Source organism: Urocitellus parryii, chromosome 2, assembly GCF_045843805.1.
Source record: "Urocitellus parryii isolate mUroPar1 chromosome 2, mUroPar1.hap1, whole genome shotgun sequence".
NCBI lineage: Eukaryota > Metazoa > Chordata > Mammalia > Rodentia > Sciuridae > Urocitellus > Urocitellus parryii.
Genome location: NC_135532.1, coordinates 82591366 through 82611218, shown reverse-complemented (window position 1 = coordinate 82611218; position 19853 = coordinate 82591366). Strand labels below are relative to the sequence as shown.

At 36.0% G+C, this 19853-nt stretch overlaps 1 protein-coding gene across 1 annotated transcript in view; it reads right to left on the bottom strand.

The window, feature by feature from the left end:
- The window catches only part of Sgcg (sarcoglycan gamma), an 80223-nt gene that overhangs the window by 47299 nt on the left and 13071 nt on the right, over positions 1–19853 (bottom strand). Inside the window, exon 2 of the mRNA XM_026394928.2 lies at positions 8976–9170. Within this exon, the coding sequence (XP_026250713.2) occupies positions 8976–9170 (195 nt within the window). The remainder of the gene's footprint in view (positions 1–8975; positions 9171–19853) is intronic.

The window sequence follows — 19853 nt, the reverse complement described above, 5'->3', positions numbered from 1 at the left end:
TGGGCACGGGCAAAGGTGGGGTCACAGGAGAAGCAAGGGGACAGGCTGCTTCTTGGCACTAGGCACATCCCCACCAACCCCTGGCAAAATGTTGTTCCATGAAGACATCACACAAGTTGATAGATACAGTGAAGAAGAATGGCTTCCTTAGTCTCTGTGCCAGATTCTGTCAACTGCCTTCCATTCTTATATGTTGCTTTCCATAAGTAGCAACTGTGTTATTTTGTGTTTCTTTCACAACCAATTTCACTAGAGACCTCTCTCCAAATGAGGATCCACTGCCCTTCTTCAGGAGCCATACTAGAGCCAGCCTCTGAGAGTAGAGCAAAATCACCACTGGGCTGAGTGAGAAGACTACTCACGTATGACGGCAAGTAGAAACAGAGGCACCAAGATGTGATGCCAGTTCTTATGAAGAAGAGAAGCAAAGATTTCTTAATGTATAACAAAATCATTAAAATTATGATATTGTATTTTTTGTATAATTATTTATGTAAGATTTTATTACAAAATAAAATCACTATTCGAGCAGCCTATTGAATAGTCTAATAAGTACTTTAGTAGGAGTAATCTTGGTTTTGGTTCAATTTGATCTCCTAAGTCCAATAAGTGAGCAATGATTGACATAAAAAATAGAATTTCAATAGCATAGATGTCATTTTTTTTCTTTCATGAAGGAATCTTATAAAATATAATCCTATTCAATGTATTTGCTAGTATGACCACTACGGAGATATGAAAAATGAAATTGCACCTTTGAGAAAATTCAGTGTCTTGATTGTGTGATCTCATTCAGGAATATACCTTCAATTTCCATTTACCCAGTGAAAGCCCAGAATGCCTCTAATACATATCATATCCACACTGTCAGCATAAAACATTATGAATGAGACAATAGAGAAAAGAATGAAATCTGGTACTCCATGCAAATCAAGTTGTTTTTCAGATGACCCTAAGGTAGCCCTCTCCTAAGATAGTGTACCTAACCTGCATCCCAGACTTCCCTAAGACCCACATATACTTGGGTCCAACCAAGGTTTCCATAAGGTTAAAACACATTAATATTTTAGATTAAGCTAAAATATTGTTAGCTTTTTGCTGCTTCCCAGCAACTTAGAATATCAATATCCAACAATATATTGAAACTTAAATATTTTTTTTCTATTAGTAAATTGCCAAGAATAGGGTCATCTGATAAGTTTTTAGAAATTTTCTGTTTTTTTTTTTCTTTTTGTTAGTGTACATCAGAAGAGAAACACTTCTTTGGGTAATGTGGTACCATTGCATTTGTTTTATATTGCCCTGTAACAAATCAGCACAAATTTAGCAGCTTTAAACAATGCACAGATCTTATTTCAACTTTCCTGGGTCAGGAAGAGCTTAGCTGGGGCCTCTACTCAGAGTCTCATGTGACTTCAATCAATTAATTGCCAGCCAGGCCACGTATTCAGTTCTGGAGCTTGGTGTTGTTTGCCCAGCATGTGTGACTGTTAGAATTTAGTCTCTTGCAGAGTAGGGCTGAGATCTCTTGTCTTTCTGGCAGTCAGTAGGGGTCACTCTCAACTTTTAATGGCCATCACAGCCTGTTGTCATGAAGTGACACAGACCCTCTCAACACAGGACGTCTGCCTCTTTAAGACCAGCAGGAAAATTATGCCCCTTACAAAAGAGCATTGTCCCCCTTTTAAGGTCTGATGGGTCAGACCTACCCAGAATAATCTCCCCTTTGATGAATGAAAAACTTAGTGATTCAGAACCTTAGTTACATCTGCAAAATTCCTTCACCATGTAATTGGAATCTCACTGAAGAAGTGACAACCCTTTATCTATTATTGGCTGGAAGCAAACCCAGGTCCTGCCCACACTCAAGGCACAGGGCTTAAGAGTACTCAACTCCATGGGACAAAGATCTCGAGACTTAGAATTCTGCTTATCACAGACATAAGCCAAAATAAAGATTAAAAAAAAAAATTAACACTCTAAAGGCATTTTTGTTATCATGATTGCCATCAAATCTTTTTATAATACAGTCATTATCATGAAGTTAGTATGCAATAGTATATTTGTACTTACCCAAAGCAGAAAATGTTTTATAAGATTATGAATTTTCTTCTCAAAAAGTGAGATAATGCAACTTGCCTAAAATCCATGAGTAAAGTATATTGGACATAAAATTATCAGTTTTTACATCAGGAAGGACTTGAGAATCATTTGTTATAAATCAAGTATTTTAGAAAGGAAGAAAATTAAGCCCATTGAGTTAAACAATGTCCCTTCAAGTTTTCATACGGAGTTTGTATAATTTTGTTTTCAGATTTTTAGAGTTTATAAGATGTGAATGGAGATTTTAGAAAATATCATTACAAAGGTGATATTTTGATGGCTCTTCCTGAGGACCGTGCCTTTAAGAAAGCCTGTAGTCCCTGCTCTGTGGCATTCTTTTCTGACTGAGATTTTAAAATTCTTTTCAAATGATTATATAATCACAGGGCTAAAGTAAAAGTCATTAAGATGCCATCTAACTCCATTTTCCCCAGCTTCCTATGAGTGATCACTGACTGCTTAATGACAAAACATTTATCTAAGGAAATATCTGCAGAGGCTGTCTAATAAGGCTTTTACTCACTTGCCAAATGAAAGATTCTTAATGGGATAGTCCTTAATGGAAGGTTTCTAACGGCTGGTTTCCAAAATGAATTAATATCAAATCCTTGTTAAGGATGAATTCACTTGGGGTTTTTGATCTCCTAAAAAAGGGCATTGCTACCTATTACCAGAGTAAATGAAAACAAACAAAAATTGCCAACAAAATGTTTCATAATCCTACAATTATAATATTTAGTAATATTCAGTATTATAATTCTGCTTTCATTATTTATTCCCCTTTTCCCCAAAGTACTACCAAAATTTAATACAGTTAGCTTAGAATCATTAATCATACTTTGCTAAACTTATACCCAGTAAGTGCACTGAACTATTATGTGTGTAAGAAAATATTAGTAACTAAAGTTTTTGTGAAGTATTTGTCATTTAAATTAAAGATGTCATTTAAATTTAACATACTTAGAGATATGACTTATATACATTATCCTATGGCCATGAGCGCTGTGAGTAAATTAATATACACATGAGCTTTGTGGAAATGAAATAGAACAAGGAAAAATATAATAAGCCACTTTGTTGCACTGATTTCCAGTTAATGTCCTCTTTCCTAATTGATATAATGAAATATTCTAGAAACTTTATGCTCAGCATCAGTTGTAACAACTTCCTAAATAGTTTTTAATTCTAGGAATAGAAATAAATTTTTAGATACTGGTGTTTTGGGTCCTTTGTAATCCCAGGTGGGTAGATTATAAAACCTGGCTCAATCTCATTTGAATTTAATCACTTCTTGTCAATATTGTCCTTATGTCTCCTGTTCTTTCATCTCTTTGAAATCTCAGTGTTCTTTGGTGTCATTATGTTTTCATTTTCTCAATTTCTCTTTGTCTTGGTGTTGTTGAATGTCTTATTGATAGTTAGCTTTATTGCTTTCTACTGTGAAATATTGAAGCATGATGAGGTGAATAACATATTATTGATATATTGTTGGGGATCAAAATAGAGAAAGCCATGCTAAATTTTGCTCATAAAATTCCCGTTTTCCTCATGCTTTCACTAATGACTATGTGGGTGGTAAGCTATTACCCTGAGGTTAGGTAGAGAACTCTATCTAGTTGGTCCATGTTCAAAATTTTACAGCTCTCAGCAAATGCTCAATGCCTTACATAATGTTACCATTTGATAGTTGAGCTCTCCAAAAGGTTCCTTTAAAGTCATGATACTTCCTTGGCATGTCTACATTCAAGAAGGGACCTTGGTTTATATATGAATAAAATAAAAAGAAAAATGATTTCCATTCTTTTGGATAAATACCCAGAAGTGAGTTTTAAAGAAACCTTTATACTGTTTTCCCTAATGGAAGCACCATTTTGCATTCCCACCAACAGTGTGCCAGGGTTGCAAGTTCTCCACCACATCCTCATCTCCACATCCTTATCACGAATTGCTATCTTTGTTTTTTTTTCTTTTTTGAATAATAATCATCCCGACAGGTGTGAGGTGACCTCTCATTGTTTTCTATTTGCATTTCTCTGAAGATTAGTGGTGTTGAGCATCCTTTCAAATGCTTATTGGCCATTTGCAGGTCTTTCTTGGATAATTATCTATTCAGGTTTTCAGTGGTTTTAGGTTGCAGGAATTCCTTATATATTTTGGAAATTAACCACTTATTAGATATATGGTTTGCAAATATTTTCTCCCATTCTGTAAGTTGTCTTTCACTCTACTGTTTTCTTTACTGTGCAGAAGCTTTTTAAGTTTGATGTAGTCCCATTTGTCTATTTTTGCTTTTGTTTCCTTTGTTTTGGGGCCATATGCAGTTTCTTAATCATTGCTAAGACCATTATCATTAAGCTTTTCCTCAAATGTATTTTTCCTAAGAATTAGGCAGTTTCAGGCCTTGAGTTTAAGTCTTTAATTTAATTTGTGTTGATTTCTGTATGTGGTAAAAGAGAAGGATTCAATTTCATTCCTTGACATGTGTTAATGCAGGAATATTCAAAGGTAAAATGATTGGATTGTGAGAGCTGCAATCCAATCAGTCCATCCTAGTTTGAATGGATTCACTGTGTGGTCACTGTAGGCAGGTGAAACATGGCTGAAGGAGGGGAGTCACTGGACGCATGTCCTAGAAGAGTTGTTCTTCCTGTGGCCCTTTGGCCCTTTCCTCCCTCCCATCCTCTCTCCTCTTCTACACCCTCTCCTCCCCCTGTCCTGACCCCTCCATGAGCTAAGCAACTTTCCTCCACTGAACACTTCTTCCATAATGTGCTCCCTTACTTTGGACCCAGAGCAATGGAGTCAGTTGAGAATAGACTAAATATCAGAAGTCATGAGCCAAAATAAACTTGCCCTCCTCTAAGTTGTTCTTGTTGGGTACTTTGGTCACAGTGAGGGTAAATCTGATGAACACAGCATGTGAATTTCAATTTTCCTCGCATCATTTGTTGAGGAGGCTATATTTTCTCCAACATATACATTATACACACTTGGCACCATTGTCAAAAGTCAGTTGACCACATATGAATAGAATTATTACTGGAATATGAATTTTGTTCCACTCATCTATGTGTGTGTCTTTATGCCAATACCACAATTCTTTAATCACTATAACTTTTTAATATATTTTGGAATCAGGACCTGGGAGGCTCCAACTTTGCTCTTTCTCAAGGCTTATTTGGCTATTTGGGGTCTTTTGTAGTTCCACAAGAATTTTTGGATTTGTTTTCCTTTTTCTTTTCTTTTTTTAAATTTATTTCTTTCATACATGACAATGGTGGAATGCATTACATTCATGATTATCTATTCATAGCACAGTGTTTCATAACTCTGTATATAGAGTATGTTCATGGCAAATTATACCACTATACATGAGCTCTCTTATTGATTTTTTTTTTCAAAGATGGTGGAAGGAGATGGTCATCATTATACAAAATATATATATGAAGATGTGAATTTGGTGTCAACATACCTTATATATAAACAGAGATATGGTAAATTGTGGTATAAAGGTGTATTAAGAATTGGATTTTGTTTTCTACTTCTGAAGAGAATGCAATTAGTAGTTTAATATGCCCTGAATGTATAAATAACTTTGTATTGTATGGAAAATTTAAGAGTGCTAAGTCTTCCAATCAATGAACATGAGACGCTCTCTCATTTACTGTATCTTTAATTCCTTTCATCTGTGCTTTGTAGTTTTTAGCACACAAGTCTTTTACCTCCTTAATTAAAATTTTTCTCTGAGATATTTTATTGTTTTTGGTGCCACTTGAAAATTCGATTGCTTTCTTAATTTCATTATCAAGTACTTTGCTGTTTATCTGAAAGAACAGAAATCAGGATCTGGAAGAGATATCTATACTCTCTTATCAATTAAAACCCAAGTCATGATAGAGAGGATGCGGAGACAAACTAAATGTCCACGGAGGATGAATGGACAAATAAAATGCATACAATGAAAGATGCATATGAGGAAATATTATTTGACATTAAAAAATAGAAAAGTCTGCAGTATGATGCGACATGGATAAAACTTGAGGATCTCATGCTAAATGAAATAAGCCAAGTACAGAAGGACAAATACTGTATGATTACACTTCTACTAGGTCTCTAAAATAGTCAAACTTATAGATTAAGAGTGGAATTGAATGGTGGTTAAAAAGGCCTAGGGAAGTGAGGGAAATGGGGCATTACTAATAAATGGGCATAAAGTTTTACTCAAGCAAAACGAATAAATTCTAAAGATACACTACTGTACAAAGTTATTATTTATGCAATTGTACTGTACACTTAAAAACTAGACAATAAAGTAGATCTCCTGTTGTTTTCTTACTACAATAAAATGACATTTAAAATAAATACATAAAAGAAGATAAAATGTGGTGTATTAGTAATTTCAAGTCAGTAAAAAGTTAAAGCATAAGTTAATATGCAATTTGCAGTCTCGTATGTATATAATATTCATAAAAACAAGGAATCAAGCTTGTAAACATATGAAAATTACATTGTTGATATTATTCCACTTTGAGAATAATGACTCAAAGTCTATTCAATAATTTTAGGTTAAGGCCTGGCACTTTCCATAGACCAGGGCTTTTGCATATCTTGCCTTATGATCCCATAAATATTAGTGATAGTTTTTCTTATTTTACTAAAGGGCAGCAGTAGGGAACCCTGGATACTCACTGTCAATGTGCATACGCACTAGAAATGGCAGTTGATGTCTGCAGCAAGCTGTTTTGCATTGGTAAATGGACTTTGCGGCTGGCACAGTTTAATTTCACCTGAGTTTATAATGCCTAAAAGTTGTTTTAAGTGCTATGATATATGATAAAAGCACTAACTAAATGTCACTTTACATTTATGCAGTTTTCAAGTTAATCTACACATATTTCTAAAATAAGGAACATCTTCATTCATTCAAGGTAAAGTCTGGTCTCACCTAGACCTTGCTGGGCTGTGAGATGGTTTCCTTCAGGTCCTTCTAGAATCTGCTTCCTAGCAAACCATCTCTCAACTCTGCATAGCTGATGGGATTTTAGCAGGTTGATGAAGGGCCATCTCTTCCCTGTTTATAATTTGAGGACTTCAACCTTGAGTTTATTCCCACAAATTAAAATTTAAAAATCCTAAATGTAAATGATAAAGTCATATATGATGTTCAAAAAATGCATGCTGCATGCTGTGCTGCTTCATGAAACAAAGATATCCAATGGAGGTGAACATGATTATGATGCTATAGAAATATTATTTTTATAAATTTTAACCAAGAAATAACAACTTAAATTTGCTACTTAAATATATATATATATACACATAGAATTTATAATAATAATAATTTAATACATATTATGCATTTATATTATTACATACTGAGTTATTAAATACACACATTTCAAAACATATTTTAATTTGGTTGGTATTCTAACTCTTTGCATGTGTGAAAATATAAATATTTATTTGTGTCGACAAAATAAATAATGTGTCTTTGGGATAAAATCTTAGCAGGATAAACATAATTAAATAAAAATGAAGGGTACTGTCACTGGAAGGCATTACAGACCAAAAGGTTACAACTTTTGCTTTTAAAAAGAGTCCCTTCAGATGCATGCAAGGAATATATTGATTTACCTATGATCTTCTCTGTAGTAGTATTTTTATATAACTGTAAGTATCTTGCAAAATTAAGACAATCTACATTAAATGAGTCATTTTTTTTCCCAAAAAATACACAAAATAGAGGCCAGAGATGTAGCTCAATGGTAAGTATTTGCCTAACATGTGCAAGGCCCTGGGTTAATTTCCCAGCGCCACAAAAAAAAAAATAAAATGTATACAACATATCATCAGGGAATATAAAACTATGCAGTTGTCTTTAAAACTGAGGATGTTTAAAATAGAATATGAGTTCCTTAGGACTGCAAGTATTTCATTTACTAAATCTCCTGTGACTCGAGTGTAACAAAATGTGAAGATAAATTTATTGCGTATCAAAACAGAGTCTTTAAATAATCACAGAGTGGAACTGCTACAGTTTGAATATGGTTTAGGTGTGTCCATCCAAAGGTTCACAAGGTGGAGAATTGGTCCTCAAGGTGGCGACCCTGGAGATGGTGTGGATCTTTAAGAGGTAGGGCCTTGAGGGAGGTCCTCAGGTCAGTGGGGACATGCCCTCAGTAGAGAGGAGGTGTTTCTCAAGGGGCACTGGCTATTTCTCCAGAGAAGGTTGTTATGAAAGCCTGAGCTGGGCCCTATCCAGCCTCTCTACTTCCTGTCTGGCTTCCTATTGGTTGTGATTTCTTCTTCCTGTATGCATCCCTACCATCCACAATGAGTTCATCACTAGAGCTGAAGTGCCATGCCCTTGGACTTCCCAAAACTGTGAGTTGAATAGACCTCTTTTATTTATAAAGTTAGCCTGCCTCAGGTATTTCCTTATAGTAATGCAAAATAGGCAAATACAGGCATCTTAATTATAAATATTTATGAATTAATGAAATGGGAAACCATTGATGTCTATAATTCAAAAAAATGATGAATTTAATAATCATGGTCATCTTGACTCAATCAACCACAAATTCAAGATTCCAGTTTTCCCACCAAATAGAAATAATGACAGTATCCTTAACAAATTTTTGTAATGAAAAAAATCATGGTAGAAACAAACAAAATGAACACATGATAGTTCACAATGAGGTAAAGAAGGGAGAAAAATATAAATATTACATACACATTTTGCTAGTGAAAATTCTGGGGCAGACAGGAAAGAAACAAATAGTACATTAGAGGAAACTTCTATCAATACAGTCTAGATGCACGGGATGCAGTGAACACAAGCACCTACTAGCCAGAAAAATAATAATACTTACTGGAGAAAACCACATCACTCTAAGAATCCAAATCGTAAGAGCAAGATTCACAACAAGGATGATGAGTAAGAGAAGAACGAATAAGTAGAGGCAACGCTTTCTCCAGCCATAAATGCCAATTTTGTAGACACACTGGTTCTCGGGCCTCTCTATGGGGGTGCCTTCTGTGGCGGTTGTGTACTGTTCCCGCACCATCTGCCATGGGAGGTGTGCAGGAGGAGAGAGAGAGGAAGCAGGGAGGGGGAGGGGGAGGGGGAGAGAGAGAACTTATTTGTCAATACTGGTTTGCTACCAGTGGAGGAAAAAAGTTTTTAACCACAGTAATCAATTTCCAGAATTAATAGTTTTTGAAAAAGGAATGAAATATTACTTTGAAATGCATCACATGTTTTAACCACAGGGAGATATTTAATCTATCATTTAAAATATTTTAGATATGAGAAATTCATTTGAAATCCAGTGACCATATTTTCAGGTTTTAATCAATAAACACAATACACATATACAGCTTTTAAAATTCTGCAGGGTTAAACTTGGAATTGAAGCATCGACCTGCAATAATCAAGTTATCAAGTTCAGTGGGAAAAAAATCAAACTGGTATCTATCTATGTGTGTTTGTTTGTGTGTGTGTGTGTGTGTGTTCCAGTTACTCAATTTTATGCCAAATAATTAAATTATATCTTCCTTCAGTTAATTACTCAGAATTAAAAAGCTCTTTTCAAGATGTCTAACACACCAACCTTTGCCTATAATAAAGTTCTCAAATATTTACCCACTTTAAGACAGATCAGAATACATTTTATATACAAATGTTTACAAATACTCATTGTTTACACAAATTAGAGTAAGAGTTTTAGCTCTATGAAGAGATTTTAAAAAATCATTTTTTCCCTTTACACAAAGAATAAAAGAAACTGCTTTTTTTCCATAAAGGGAAAATTAGAAATTATGAAGATTTTGTAAATGTGGTGAAGTGATGAAACAGAATATAGAATACCCTTGTCTGGGATGTTTTTATGCAGAGTTTTTATGTTTATTTTTAGGGATGATTGGGATGTGTCCTTATTGAAAAACAAGTCATGGTCTAAAATAAGTCTTTAAATCTCTTTCCAACTTAACGATAGGCATTTTCTCATGTTGTAACTGACTTTATAAAATTGTTTCCACTAGTATCCTCAAGTTCACAGGACTGACCTTGATGATGATTTCATAAAGGCGTTACTTAGGCATTTCTTTGACTTCCTTCAGTCTTCTCTACATTAGACAGTGCAACACTATCCACTTAGTTACCCAAGCTCAGATCCCTGATGCTAATCCTCTTTTCCCTTCAGCCACACCTTAGCAGGTCCTATCAACTGCCCCTTCCACATACATCACTGGCCTGTCCACTGCTCCACATTCCCGTTGCTATCACACTAGTTTGAGCTGTGGTGAACTCTAATCTGTGTTGCTGCAAACTCCATTCTTTCCCCCGGAGTCTGTTTTGCAGTGATGCAGACCAGGCACCCCACCTCCCACTCCATAATTGTAATAATTAAGCTCTCTCCTGGCCAACAAGATCTTTATGAAGAGCATCAATAGGCTTTCACAGGAGTTCTGCAGAGAGTGCAATGTGGTTTAAAGCTTCCTCTTTCTTGTAAATGCCAGGTGTGTAGACATAAGGTGTGATAGACTGTCTCAAGAGAGCTCACTGTACAAGTTATGTCTCTGTTTTCTGTGTAAAAATGTGTGAGGCCTCTGCCTCGCCTAAAACTATGGGACAAAGAGTAACTGTTGAGTACCCACCCATAGTCATGTAACCACCCCACTGAGTATAAATCTAAAAGAATTTTCAGACTCAGGGTCCAGAGATTTTGAGGCATTAGTCCTTGGATTGCTGAAGCTTAAATAAACCTGTTTCCTGAAAATTCTTCCAGTATCCTGCCGAAGTCCGGCTGCAGCAAAATAACGGGGGGGGGGGGGGAGGGGGCGAACAACTTGTGTTCATTGATACAGCAGGAGTGGGAGCCATATATTGTAGGACAGGAGGGGTATATATACATTCCACACAGCTTATCTTAATTAACATAAACTAGATACAGCAGTCAACCAATAAGGAGTCTCCACACTTAATGGCTTGCTGGCGTTACTTCACAAACCACTCCCTCTGCAAAATGCCAGGCGCCATCCTGACTTGTTTACAGACCCTAACAGTATCCAACCTCGTCTGTCCTATATCAGCAGTACTGACATGATTAATAAAACTAGCAAAGTTTTCCAAGAGTGTGGGTATGTTCCTAATTCTATATGTTCCTATTCCTGTACATACTTTCTTATTGTTGAACAAATTATCTAAAGTTTAGTGACTTAGCACAATACAACTTTATCTTATAGCCCAAAGTCCCCAAATATACAACTCTATGACCAAAATCAAAGTGTGGGCAGGGATGCATTTCTGTAGAGGGTGTAGGTGAGAATCAGTTCCTTCCTTTTCCCAGCTTCTAGAGGCGGCCTGAGTTCTTAGCTCTAAACTATATCCTTGTCAAATCTCCATCTCTGACTCTGGCTTTCCTGCCCACTCCTCATAAGGAACCTCATGATTACACTGGGCACCCCACTGTAAATCATCTAATTTAGGATGATCTCTCCATCCCAAGAGCCTTCACACAATCACATCTGCAAAGTCCCTTTTACCAAGAACGTACCCACAGATTCTGAGGGTTAGCAACATGGACATTTTTGGAAGGCATTGTTCTGCCTACCATAAAATGCTTTTGTTCATACATAAAATTGAGTATATTGGTATTCACTTATGACAATTTTGTCTTGGGCTGATTGCAACTCTGTTACTCAGGCCCCCCAAGTCAGTGATGGGAAACTGAACAGTTTATTTGTTCATTTGTTTATTTCCTCTCATTTTTTAGAATGTAAACTCCACGAGAATATTTTATGCTTTATTCATCACTAGATCCTTCATTTAGTACAACAGCAAATAATGGGCACAAAATAAAAACTCTAAATGAATGAATGAACTGTTGAGTTTGATAGATATTAATTGAGCTACCTTCCAGGAATGATGCTACAAATGGAGGCTAGATTGACAGCAGCAAATCCTGTGAAGTATATACTAAATAAAATATTATTGATTTATGGGTATGTTTGATCTGTTAAGAAAAGATTCAGTACTTGTTCTTAAACAATTATTAGGAACGAGGTATTAATCTAAAGTAGGATGCAGACTGATGGAGAAAAATAAAATGTCTCTAGTATTTTAGATATGAAAAGAATATGAATGAGGATATACTATACCAGATTAGATAAACAGTTTAGAAGTGTGCATGAACCACAGTCAATGGCCTCCTGAGGGCTGAGGTCATGCACACTGCATGTGTCCTGGAAAACAGAAGATGCTTGCCGAATGTTTCCAGCCCAGCCCCATTTCTTCCTCTTCCTTATAGCAAAATAACTATGGTCAGTTGATTATACTCAGTGTCTCTTCAATTCAGTTCTGTGACTTGCAGTATCTCCAGAACCCACATCCAGACCTACCACTTCATTGAACTTGTCCTTGCAAAATCACTGTTGACTTCCACATTGTTAAACAAGATGTTCATTCACAGGACCTGCAGCCATTTCCTCCTCCTCCTTGAAATGCTTTTTGTACCTGGGATCCAGAAACTTCACCTGGCTTCCTTCTCCCTGCAAAGACTTCTTATTCTCATTGACGGTTTCTGCTCATCTCCTTACTCTGGGCTCAGTTTTGAACTTCTCATTTTCATAGCCACTTGCCCCTATTATAGATGCACATTTAAATTGGGGATTCCCTTATGTATATTCCTAGGCTGGAGTCACCCTGGACCAAGATCCCCACCTGAACCCCAATATCCAACTGGGGATCTGAAACTTTGCAAAACTCTTCTCCCTGACCTATTCCTTGTAATATTTTTTTTCCATGTAACTAATGGGAACTTCATCCTTCAAGCTGTTTGAGCCAAAAATCCTAGAGTTGCTCGTAGTTCTTTTTTCTTTTCCATAGCACATCCACTCTATCAGCAAGTCTTCTAAGCACCACGAAGTCTAGAGTGTGATTTCTACCATCTCCTTTCACCTGAACTATTGTAATGGCCACGGAACTGTTCTCAGCCTCCATCTCTAAATCTTTTACTGTCAATTTCCAACATAGAGGCTGTCGCTGTTATTTTAAAGCATAATCACACCTCACTTCTGCAAACAACAACAAAAAAAAACCTCTCGGAATAAAAACCAAAAATCCTTATTGCAACTGGCATGGTTCCTCCTGCCTCCACCCCCGTCACCACCTTCCCTGACCCCTATGGCTCTAGTTCATACTCGTCTATTCATAGGTGTATACTCAAGTGTAACCCCACTTCAGGGGCTCTGATCACCATTCTCTCTACATGGAAAGTCTTCCTCAAATCTCTGCTCCAAGTTCTCTTATCAGTACAGCCCCTCCACCAATGCCACCACAAAGCTGGCTATGTTCCCTTCTGCTTAATTTTTTTTCCCCATGACACTTAACTGTATATTACACACTATATATTTTCCTACTCATTTTCCTGTAAATGCTCATCCCAAGAGGGTAGAGTTTTGAACTGTTTGTTATTTTGTTATATCTCCAGCACCTAAACAATACCTGGCATATAGTATAGGTAAGTACTTACTGAATAAATGGAATAAAAACATTGAATGAACAAACAGCCAGGTTACTTATATAAATTTAAAGATAAAACTAACAATAAGATAAGCTAAGAGTTACTTCTGAGTTTCCTTGAACTTGTATAATTAGAAAGTGAAAACCTACTCACAATGGAGAATATTAGGTTGATTACTAGTTTACTGAGGAGACTCAGCAAGCTCCATTACAATCTGGCAGGTGCCTTCCAGGGAAAGGGAAACTGGGGGTTGTGCTTCCCTGGTTTGTGAGTCACCCCACATATGTGCACTTTCTTTTTGACAGCTTGAGTAAGAGGCTGGACCACTTCCTGAGTAGAACCCATGGAGGACGTGCTGACTGTTGGGGGCTCATGAGTTGCTTTCTAATCCTTCCTTTCTGAGCTGCATTTACCAAAATCATTTCTATTTGATCACAAACATGTTTTCTTTTAGATTTCCAGTTTTATTTCTTATTATGTCATGTTTTATGGTTGCCTTTTTATACTACTCTGGATTTGTTAAATTGCCATCTACCAGTGTTAACTGTTGTATTAAAAAGGCCTTAATCTAGGTAAGCAGGAGCTAAATGAGTAGCTATATTCAATTTAAACATCTTTAAAAAGTTGGTTTTGTTTTTTAATGTACATTTATTATTTCTCACAACTCAAATTATTTTTTATTAGACATTATATAAAATATTTCTAGATCCTCTCTGATTTAGTGAGCTTTCTTCTGATATTTATATAGTTATCACTGGGAAGGAGGCCAATTCTTCAGCACTTTGAGGTCATGTAAATTGATATTCATGTTGGCAAGAAATTGTTCTGACTGGAACAATGCATAGCACTTTTGGACCCATTTCTAACCCTTTGCAAAAAATAATTACAAAGCAAACATTTTAGAATTTAACATATATGTTCCAAGATAAAATATTTTGAGATTTAATATATATTGGACAGAATTTGATTTTATAGACTCCTTCATTTTTAAAAATAATTTGTTATATTTGAAAGATTATACATCTTCCCCTGCTAACCATCTTTCAAAGTATGTTGAGGCTATGCTTAATTATAATTGGTTTGAAATGCATCTGTCGAATATAGTTATCAATCTTTTAATGGATAAGGATTCAGACATGAATCATTATAATATCTTTTGCATAAATATAAACTTTAATATACTATGGAAGTCATGATTTTGTATTTGTTATTTAAAACAAAATGATCTTAAGAGTAGGTATTCTGCCTTCTATAATCACTAATTCTTGTCATGGCACTTAGATTGCAAACAGGCACTGACTCCTCCCCTGGATAAATTAACTCAAGATTGTTAAATAAAATTATCAGAAACTTTAAAAATTTAATAGAAAATGAAAAGGTGTACCATTAAAAAAAACTTTATAGATGTTTTTTGAAGGAATGAATGAACTGTTGAAAATAAAAAATGGTAAAAACATGTACCAGAAAAACATTGAAACCAAAAAGTGGGATACCAAAGTCAACATGGAACAGAACAGCTTTCAAGGTAAAATAGACTTTAAAGCGAAAACCAAAAATAAAACAGGGAAAAAAACCACTTGGGATTACAGTAAGTGAAGCCCACCTTAACATGGTAAGTATGGCCCCTAAATTTCAACTTTGTAAAGACGGAGGCATGAGGCAAAGTTAAGGAAATCACTCAGGTGAACACATGTAGGCTATGGCCCACTAGCAAGGATCTCACAGAGGGTTTCAATCCATCTTTCTCCAGCAAGCACTAATGTTTGAGTACCTCTGGGGATGATCCTGAACCCCAGATCTTGCTCAGAGATTCTAATAGGAAGTAAAGGAGGGTGAAAGGGGCACTATTCCAGTCGTCTCATGGTTCACAGAAGCCTGTTTCATTAGTCTGTTCTGAGTTTAGATTACTGGTGTTAGGGGTCCATCTTAATACCCTCTTTGCAGTCATTGCTTGTTTCCAATCAGATGTGTTCATTATACCATGCCATTCTGCATGCTTTCCCAAAGAAGATGTAACTTCAGCCACCCCTTTCTCTTGGGGCAGTCATTTATGTAATGTCTGGATTCCCATAATTATAGGATACTGATGAGGTATTACTATACTACTTAGACATAAAATAAATTCTCCAGGAGGCTATACAAATTCTAGACTTATATTCACCTAACAACATATCCTGATATACCTACGTCTATCCATCTACTTAAAGAAAAGTCATTTTCAGAGTGGAAAATTTTCATAGTGGAGAATTTTAATACCTCTATTACTAGATCAAGTCCACCTACATGAGAAGAGTGCAGAGAGAACACAATTAACTGACATTGAGAAATTCTTATATTTTTTGAGCACACAATGAAAAATTTACAAAAACTGAGAACATTCTAGGTCACAGGAAGTATAAAGAATGCCAAAAACACATCTCTCACACAAACCTTTTTCACTGGTCATCATAGAGTTAAATTAGAAACTCATACCAGAATGATGAATAAAATACTATAGGGCTGATGTTGATACTGGATGATAATGCTAACTCTGATTTATGTTTTCTTGCCATATTCAATAGCTTAATTTATTAAGGATAACTGCCCTGCAGGAGGTGGAGAAGGTTCACAGTGTACAACTTCTCCAATCTCCCTCATTGCTTCATGGGAAATTCACTTGAGTGTTAGGGGTGGGATACTGCCTGCTTCAGATAAGGTCCTGCCAGGCACTGGTTTTTCTGACTGTGGGCTTCTGTATAGTTCTTACAGCACCTATAATATGAAACTCCCAGAAAATTATTTTCCATGGTTTCAAAAATTGTCTTTCATAAACCATATCACTTAGCTCTAATGTCAAAAAAGATATTTTGTTACTACATAAGTGTAACCATAATGTCACATCATCCATCAAAAGAGCCAGGCAATCTACATGAGAAGCTAATTACAACTATATGACTATATAAGGATGCCAAGTATGGATTATATGTACATAATAGACAATCAATGAGTATTTGCAGAATGCCAATCAATGAGTATTTGCAGGATGAATGAAAGTTTTGGGAATGAGCTTATCCTACAAAGAAACCAGGAAGTTGTTAATGATAGTTTCCCTCTTACCATCTACCTTATTCATTTAAAATAATAATTCCCAAATGTTTTCTTTTTTTTGGATTTATAGAATATATATATATATATATATATATATATATATACACACACACACATACATATTTCTTTTAATACTAATAAATTTATCATACTTGACCCAACTTTATGACTACATTTAAGATGGTCAAATAATTTCAAGAACATTTCTGCTCTATGTTTTAAATTACCCAGAATGATGTACCTAAATACAGAGGAAAGCAAATGGATCATAATTAAGGATTTTATCCAAAGTTCCAATCACCATAATTTTCACAATAGTACATAGCCTTATCATAAATACACATATACATGTGTGTATGCACCTACCATATTAAAAGGTCATGAATCTGTTCTCTCTCCTTTACAGTGGAACTGATTATTAAAATAAAATAAAAATTCTAATATTTAAAAATATGCTGAACCAACAGAATTAAATGATTTTTAAGTTTTTAACAAATCTGAATGGGGAAGAAGGAAAGAAAAAAATGCAATCCCATTGGCATAAAAATATGCTTACAAAATCATGGTTTTATTTTTTTGCTTTGCTATAGGCTCATATTTATTTATTTATTTATTTATTTATTTATTTATTTATTAAAGAGAAAGAGGGAGAGAATTTCTAACTTTTATTTCTTAGTTTTCAGCAGACACAACATCCCTGTTTGCATGCAGTGCTGAGGATCGAACCCCGGCCTCACGCATGCCAGGTGAGTGCGCTACTGCTTGAGCCACATCCACAGCCCTAGGGTCATTTTAAAACAGTATTATATTTACAAAAGTAGGCACTTCAAATATTCTACCTTTCCCCATATTTTGTCCTGGTTTTAAAGTACATTCAGAAATCTGAAGCTTTCATATTGTCATTAAGGAGTAACGTTAGCATCAGGTGATTCAGCAGGCAGAAATGATACAGAATGATACAGAAGAGCAACCCATCAAGAGAACAGCACTTAGGTCAACTATAAGTGCACATACTGAAGTATCATAACAAAGACAATGGTGTTTGTATCCCTAGCCTCTTAGCCAGATCCAGGTGCCACTTGGTACTGAATTTGCTCCAGTTCTTGGCACTGTTTCTATCTACCATCAATTTCTGATTTAGTGTGCATATATCAAAATGGAACCAGAAAAGTTAGCAGCTGGTTGCAGTGAGAGTTGAGTTAATGCTAACAGAGTCCTGTACTGATGAGCTGCTGGAAGATGCAACTCCTTGTCTGCTTCTGTATCACATGGTAGTGGCACCTACTGTTTACTTCTGTATTGATAGGGGCCTCTACTGTTATTTTCTGTTATCAGATGATAGTGAGTGCCTACTGTTTTCTGTGTCATATGATTAGTGGGCACCTACTATTTTCTTCTGTATATTATAGTTTTATTCTACAACATATTATACTGGGCACCTAATGTCTTGTTTTATATCATATAATGGTGCCCACCGTATTCTTCTGTGTTATATTATAGTTGGTGCCTCCTATTTTCTTCTGCATAACAATTCAATGGGCCTCTACTGTTTTCTTCTGTATCACAATATGGCAGGCACTGACTTTTATGGTCTTCCTCGGGAACACTCCTCCTCACCTCCATGTTGTTGTGGTTCAGCTATCGGCAAGGTAAACACAAGTCCAGTATCACAGTTGTGTATGTGACATAGGCAGAGCAGGTAGGATGTAGCATTAGTGTAGACATGGAAAATGGCATTGGGACATCATGGAATTCAAACAGCCACTCAAAGCCAATTGTTCCAAATTGATTCAGATGTTCTGAGAGTATCTTGCCTCTGGCATCAGAAGATGATGGCTCATCTAACACTTACCAGCCAACACTCCTGTTTCCATCTCTTGGAGAGAGCTTGCCAGAGAAGAAACCAGTAAGAAGGGAAGAGAGTGAAAGAGTGCAAGAGTAAATATTTAGATAGAAGGATAATTTCTCTAAGTGTTATGCCATCATATTTAGCTTTGGCTAACACTGAAGAGATCATAAAACCTCTTTGTTTCTAGGTCAAATGTTCACTTTCCTTTGCTCATTTCCCTCATTTTATTTATCTTATTTTATTTTAATGCTTAGCTATTTCTTCCTAGAAAATATTTCCTCTACCTTCTCAGATTTTTCTTAATCTTCTCTCTCTAGCCTCTAAACGTCAGGCTTTGCCTGAACTTTACTGGAACCATCTCTTCTCCTCTTCCCTTAGTCTTTCAAGGTGACTCTATTCATAATCATATCTTTAAATACTATTTATTGGTTTATGGATCCCCAAATTTACAATATATCTAAAATATCTCTAGATTTATGTCTGGTTTGATGTTTCTACTTGGCATATCAAATACATTGTTACAAAAAAGTAACTTTTAATAACTTTACTCTCTGCTCCTAACTCTCCTCTTGGCCTTCTCTCATCTCATGTCAGCTGTTTCCAGTTGATTTTCTCAGCAACATGAGTGCCATCCATGATTTCTCTTTGCCACCGCTGTGTCTCCTTCATTAGCAAGTCGTGTCCACATCTCTGACCCATTCTCCCCTGTCCGCTTACCCGATCTGTATTGCCACGGGACCCCTTAATCCAGTTCTACACATGGCAGCCCAACGATGACCATGAGTTTCCCTGCTCAAGGTCACTCAGGAGTTTTCCATTGTACCTAGACCCAACATGGTACAGCTTGTCTCTCCAGCTCCATCTTATCCCATTCTGCTCTTTTCCACCATGGCTTCCTTTTGTTTCTTCACACTGAATCAGCTTTTCCTGTGTTACATAGGCTTCTCCCTCTGCCTGGAGAGTTGGTCTGTCCCCCATGTCTGCCACTTCTGACCTCCTGATGCCAGCCTTCCATGCTCACTGTTCTGTGTACCTTTTGGGGTGGAAAATATGCAATCTGTCCTCTTTCTTTCCTCTATAACTCTTTACAGGAATATATATATATATATCTATCTTTGTTTACATTTTATTGCCTATTCCTCTTGGGACTCTTCTCCATGAGGAAAGGAAGGGCTCCTCTTTTATTTATTATACAGCTAGAACCCTAAAATAATGTCTGGTGCACAGTAGGGGCTCAAACTGTAAGCATTTGCTGAAGACAGCAGAATGAAGCACGTTCTTATCTGCAA